Raw genomic sequence first — 6810 nt, forward strand, 5'->3', positions numbered from 1 at the left:
GTGAAGTCGTTATATATTTTTTGGGGGGGCGGAAGACTATACACTGTTGTTTTAACTAGCCACTTACTTATATTGGGGATAATTTTTTCTCAAAATGAGCAAAACTCCGACAAATCTAGAAATTCTACCAATCTTTTCCAGACGTCCAAGCTTAGAACCAATTGATCTTGGCCAAAAACCATGGCATGCAGGTTCACCAGTCCAGAAATCCATTATCCCAATATTTATCCATAATCTGACTCAGTAAATGAAAAGTAAATTGGATTTTCAAAAATTCTCAAAAATTTTAACGTAAACCCAACAAAACACAAGTGTGCTGTGTGTTTAGAGTGCTGTGAAGCCATTATATATATTTTTTTGGGGGGGAAGGTATACACTGTTGTTTTAACAGCTCTTTACTTATATTGGGAAGGGTTAAAAGACATTCTACCAATCTTTCCCAGATGTCCAAGCCAAGAACCAATCAGGAACCTTCATATTTAAGGGTGTACCAAAATGCATGCATATTCACCAGTCCAGGAATCCATTACTGCAATATTTATCCATAATCTGACCCAGTAAATGAAAAAGTAAATTGGCTTTGGCCTCCAAAACGTTAATGTAAACCCAACATAACTCAAGTGTGCTGTGTGTTTAGAGTGCTGTGAAGTCGTCATTCTATATATATATATATATATTTTTTCACACTATACACTGTTGTTTTAACAGCCCATTATTATTATATATTATATATTGGGAAGGGTGGAGGGGTTACCGGGGGGGCGTCACCAAACACAGATCTACAGATCTACTGTTAAAAAACATCCCAAAATCAAAGCAAAACGTTCTGTCAGCTTTTTAAAAATGTGGCCAAATCTGCGGAAATCGCGCCCGCGCCATACTCACCCTCCTTGGACGGCCGCTTGACTTCAGCGCTCAGGTTGCAGGCGTTGGCGGCGCGCAGCTGCGGCGTCAGGCACCCTTCCGTTTGGGGGTTTAAAGGCAAAACCACGTTGTTGAGCATCAGCACGCTCTCCGATTCCCCGTCGCCCAAATGCTGCGGGCAAGTGCATTTCGAGTAGACTACTCCACACGACTCCACCGTCCCCTTCTCGCCCTTCAGGCAGTTCTCCAGCCACGTGCACAAGACCTGGCAACCGAACTGACTGGGGCTGGCCTTGTTCAACACCACGAACTCCACCACGGAGCGCTCCTCCTCCTCCTCGGGTTTCCTCAGCACCGAGCCGCTGTCGTCGTACGGGAAGACCCTCCGCAGCTGGACGAAGTTCTTGTCGTAGTGCAGGAACACGTAGACGTTGGTCTCCTCGCACAGGTAGACGATGGACTCGTTGTTCTTCAGCAGCTCGTTGATCTTCTCGTGCGAGAAGTGGTCGAACTGGTAGACCAGCAGCGAGAACTGCGAGCAGCTCAGGTCGCGCTTGTAGAGTTTCAGGTAGATGCTGTATTTGGTTGGGTCTGGGTTCTCCAGCGTCCACGTGCAGTTCGTGAAGTTCTTGGGGAACATCTCGCTCACCGAGTACGATCCGTAGATAACTCCCTTCACCAGTGTGGAACACCAGAAATCTTGGGCACCGGTATATCCAAACATAACCAGCAGATAGGTGGAAAATATATAAATCAACAGGTTACGAATAGCCTTCATCCTATGTCATTTGGCCTGGAAGAGAAGAGCAAAAAGATGAGATTTAATAAAAAAAAATTGGTTTAACCCTTTCAGACCTGAGTCTTAACCACAGGTGTTGGACAATGAAACTGAAACACCTGTCATCATTTTAGTGTTGGATTTTAGGTTTCATGGCTAAATTGGAGCAGCCTGGTGGTCAATCTTCATTAACTGCACATTATTGCACCAGTAAGAGCAGAGTGTGAAGGTTCAATTAGCAGGGTAAGAGCACAGTTCTGCTCTAAATATTGCAATGCACACAACATTATTATAGTTTCTGAATCAGTTTTTCTGATTTTGCTATTTATAGGTTTATGTTTGAGTAAAATGAACATTGTTGTTTTATTCTATAAACTACAGACAACATTTCTCCCAAATTCCAAATAAAAATATTGTCATTTTGTAAGCATTTATTTACAGAAAATGAGAAATGACTGAAATAACAAAAAAAAGATGCAGAGCTTTCAGACCTCAAATAATGCAAAGAAAACAAGTTCATATTCATAAAGTTTTAAGAGTTCAGAAATAATCAATATTTGGTGGAATAACCCTCGTTTTTAATCACAGTCTTCATGCATCTTGGCATCATGTTCTCCTCCACCAGTCTTACACACTGCTTTTTAATAACTTTATGCTGCTTTACTCCTGGTATTAAAATTCAAGCAGTTCAGTTTGGTGGTTTGATGGTTTGTGATCATCCATCTTCCTCTTGATTATATTCCAGAGGTTTTTAATTTGATAAAATCAAAGAAACTCATCGTTTGTAAGTGCGCTCTTATTTTTGTCCAGTTAAATAAACTTTAAAATGAACTTTACACTTTTAACACATTATTTTTTGGTAGAACTACAAGCAAGGATGTGCTTAAGGTCATCGTCATGGTGCATGGCCCACTCTTAGTTGAACAGATATCATGATTTTCTAATTTTCTTACAGAATTTCATTCAGAATTTATTGTTCCATCAATGATTTTAAGCAGTCTTGGCCTGGATACAGCAAAACAGGCCCGACTAAACCATGATACTACCGTCACCATGTTTCAAAGATAGGATAAATAAGGATTTTATGCTATAATTCAGTGTTTTACCTTTTACGAACATAACGTTTCTAATTTAAATGTACAAAATTATGTTGGATCTTGGTGATTTCTATCATTTCCTGAATGTGAATTAAAGTCTAGCATTAGTCATTGTTAGCAAGGCCTTCGGTTGCTTAGAAGCTACATTGTGCCCCTTTTTGACCTTGTGAACTGTTACACCATGGCTTGTCTTTTGGTTTAGGTGTGATTTATGTTGGTGGACACTGTTTGGGAGGGTAGTAATGGTCTTAAATTTAGTTTTTGTAGATTTTTGCTTAATCTATCTAACTTTTATCTGATTATTTGTGTCCCAACACTTTAGAAATTGATGATTTTGCTACATTTCCCAGCTTTATAAGCAACAACAACCATAACCTTTGTGAAACTTGAATAGATTAGTTCTCTTTTTTTTAACAAACTAGGCTCCGCCCACTAACACCTGATTGGTTTTCCCATTGATAAAAAATACAAAAAAGCACACCTGACTCAAATTTCACCTTCAAATGATCTGCTTGCCTTTGGATTGTTATAGAAACTACACATGCATTCAATTGACACTCAACGTTACATAATTTTAGATAATTTTCATCAACAAATAAATGAAGAAATCTAATATTTTAGCCTAATTTTTGGATTTTCTGTATTTTTTAACATTTAAGAACTATATTTTAGCTCAAATTCATGCAGAAATATACAAAAAATGCACAATTCTAAGGATTTCACACACTTTTAAGCCTGACTACACCTTATTTAACAGTTCAAACACATACTTAGCTCAAACTGTAAAGCCAGGACAAGGTTTCTACACTGTGTTCACCAGTATTCACCAGTATTCACCAGTATTCACCAGTATTCACCAATATTTCACAGTATTTGCCATTATATCATGGATATATCCTTCTTTTCCTGGGAGGAAAACACATTTTGGATAAACATTGCCACCTTGTGGTGTCTAACACATGGAGGAGAAGAACTTTGAACACCTGCAGGTCCTTTAGGACGTGAAAAAAGCACTGTTAGATCAGTATTCGACATTAAAACAGCTATTTTATCTGACATTTCACGTGTTTGACATCTATTAAATGATAAGAAATGCAGTGAACCTGCATATTTCCATATAATTTTAATCCTTGTAGGCGTTTTCTGAGGAGGAACGGATCAAATTATGGGTTTTCCTTATTTCCAACCTTCTAAAAAGGTTAAATATTTGTTATTTTGAGCAAAATAAAGGCGTTTATATACGAGATGAGCTCCTTTTTAGACAGATAGATGGTTAAATGGCTGGGTGCAGTTCTGCAGTGGCTGGCTGCATCGATGATCACACAGATTCTGCATAGAGCTGCTTTGATCAAAATGCTTAAGAGATTATAAGGCAATAAAGACGTAATAAAGTCTTAATCTTGCAATCTCAAACTGATGATGTGATGTACGATGGTTTAGATTGGTGTACACTTGTTAAAATTGGTTTTATTTGCTTTAAAAAGCTTTAAAATGAGTTTAGATTTGGTTGAAAATGGTAAAAAATGCAAAAACACCCTGGGAAATCTGTATTAAATCTGTGAAATATGTATAAATATGTGTAAACATGTACATTTTAGGGGGCTCCTTTTGTTCTAAGCTTGTTTGAAGCTTAAAAATCACGTAAATATATGATATAAACATATAAACACATATATATATAACCTACAGAATGGTGTCAAATAATCCCCCTATGGAAAGTGTAGCGTAGACGTTGATGTGGATTCTTCAGAATTTCAGAATTACGCACCGAGAAAGATTACCGAAGCGAGGATGGTGGTGTGTTGGTGTGTGTGCATAAGTGTGTGTGTGTATTTAAGTGTGTGTACGAGTGTGTGTGTGAGCTCTTCGATGTCCTGATTGCATTAATCCTGCAGGGCAAGCATTGCAGCTGTGTGCAGAGCAGAGGCGGGCACATCGCGCCGTTATAAGGGCGCCTTGAGCATCACCATCATTATTGCTGCCAACCAACACCAACCGTGGCGAGGCAAAGCAAAGCAAGCTCTGTGGTACCGTAGCAACCCCCCAAAAAGCTGCTGAAACCCCCCTCTATACCCCCTCAACAGGGCTCCATGCAGCTCGAAAAACACTTCATTTTTTTAGGGCTCGACTAAACGAGAGACTAGAGACGAGACCCTCCACACAGCTGGCAGCAATGATGATGTTGATGATATTGGGTATGCTGATGTTGGGGATGCTGATGCTGGAGTGATGTAGCTCCAGCTCTATTTTGCATCCCGCATCCCATAATATTCCACATATGAAGGGAATATTATAAAGGCTTTATGTTTAAAAAAAAAAGACGATAGTAATATTTTGGAATTGGTAGTTGTTGTTAGTGTTACGTGTTCGATTGGTGATTTCTTGGAAATTGAAACATCCAAACCAAATTTCTCATCATATTCTCATAATTCACCCAACATTCCTCCATTCCACCAAAGATCTTCCCAATTGCTTAATCAGAACAAGATCAGATCAGAACCTTAATCAGTGCAATGCAACACAATCTCCAATATCATATTAGATAGAAAAAACTAAAGTTGAAGGTTTTCAATTGCTTAGATTTGGTTGTCCAGTGAATTCAGCAAATAAATACATCCACTCTATCGTATTCTCATCATTCCCTCAACATTCCTCCATTCCACCAAAGATCTTCCCAATCGCTCAAGCAGAACACGACCAGAACAGCAAGAATGCAGATCGCTCCTCTTAAGCCAAGTTGCCCCCTTGGCTATTCTCTGCGCCTGAAAAATTGACGTAGTTGCGTTGTTGCATTAATCAAAAGGCAGTTGTGCAACTCAACCACCCACCAACCAACCACTCAATCTGATCAATCTGATGGGGGTTCAAGTTCCCATCTATGCTTCTATGCTATATTTAGTGTGAGAGTTTAGAGTGTTGACCTTAATATATATATATATATATATATATATATATATATATATATATATATATATATATATATATATATATATATATATATATAGTATTTTTTTATAGCAAGATTTTAGCTGCAATCTAAATCAACGTTTTTACAACATCTATAAACTGCACTGTAGCTTTACCTACCTTACACTCCGGACGCTATGGCTATTTTTCCCACATGCTTGAGCACATCCTCCCTTTAGAAAAGCCCAAATGCCAAGCAGCCTCGCAAAGCACCAGTATTAATTCCCATCGCAGAGACACGATGCGCGCTGGAGAGGAAAAAAAAAAAGAAGAGATAGACCCAGAGAGATGCGGCGAGATGCGCGTGCAACAAGATGATGATGATCAGTCAGCGGGCAAAAAAAGGCGCTGCGCTTTGATGTGGCTCATCTCCCTTTTTTTTCCTTTGGAGCGCGAGAGGAAAACGCACCGGATATAAAAGGAAAAAACACACGCAACGCAACAACACACTCAACGCACAACAGCCCCACGGTAAAGAAGGAAGGAATAGAAGCCAGAAACGTCGGGAGGAAGCTGGAGGAAATGTGGAGGTATGCGTCACTGGAGCGTCCAGGCGTCCGGGGGTCCGGTGGCGGCGGTGCGCGCTCTTTTCCCTCCCTCCGCTGTTCCCTCCCTCCGCTGTAGAGACGGGTAGATGGTGGCTCTGATGGTTCTGGTGGTGGTTGTGGTGGTACCGCTGGTTCTGGTGGTACGGGTGGTCGTGCTGAAGCAGGGCAGCAGCAACAGCAGTAATGGTAGAGCTGGAGCGCCGACCGAGTGTGGAGGGAGATGGGAGTCTCTCTCGCGCGCGCTCTCGCTCTCTCTCTCTCTCGCGCGCGCTCTCTCGCTCTGACACACACACACACACTCTCTCTCTCTCTCTCTCTCTCTCTCTCTCTCCCTCCCACACTCTTCCCCCCTCCCTTTCTCCCTCTCTCCCTCTCTCTCTCTCTCTCTCTCTCTCTCTCCCTCTCGCGCTCTCTCTCTTCGAGCCTCGAGACTGGAGGAGCTGCAATATCACGTCACTGCCACTAAGATAAAGCACGTATGGACGTCGTCTCTCGTGCTGCATCTCTCTCCCTCTCTTTTCTCTCTCTCTCCCTGCTCTCTCTCTCTCTCTCTCTC

At 40.9% G+C, this 6810-nt stretch overlaps 1 protein-coding gene across 4 annotated transcripts in view; it reads right to left on the reverse strand.

The window, feature by feature from the left end:
- adgrb3 (adhesion G protein-coupled receptor B3) overlaps window positions 1–6578 on the reverse strand; it is a 321788-nt gene extending 315210 nt beyond the window's left edge. For 2 of the 4 annotated variants that reach the window (XM_049472155.1, XM_022682078.2), the window contains exons 1-2: window positions 5827–6555; window positions 886–1657 (exon numbers count right to left, since the gene is read on the reverse strand). In XM_049472155.1, coding sequence (XP_049328112.1) covers window positions 886–1642 — 757 coding nt within the window. In that variant the 5' untranslated portion in view covers window positions 1643–1657; window positions 5827–6555. Of the gene's footprint in view, window positions 1–885; window positions 1658–5826 lie in introns of all 4 variants that reach the window. The other 2 variants (XM_022682079.2, XM_022682080.2) reach the window with 2 other exon arrangements.
- Between the last annotated feature and the right edge of the window lie 232 nt (window positions 6579–6810).

Source organism: Astyanax mexicanus, chromosome 25 (genome assembly GCF_023375975.1).
Source record: "Astyanax mexicanus isolate ESR-SI-001 chromosome 25, AstMex3_surface, whole genome shotgun sequence".
NCBI classification, from domain to species: Eukaryota; Metazoa; Chordata; class Actinopteri; order Characiformes; family Acestrorhamphidae; genus Astyanax; species Astyanax mexicanus.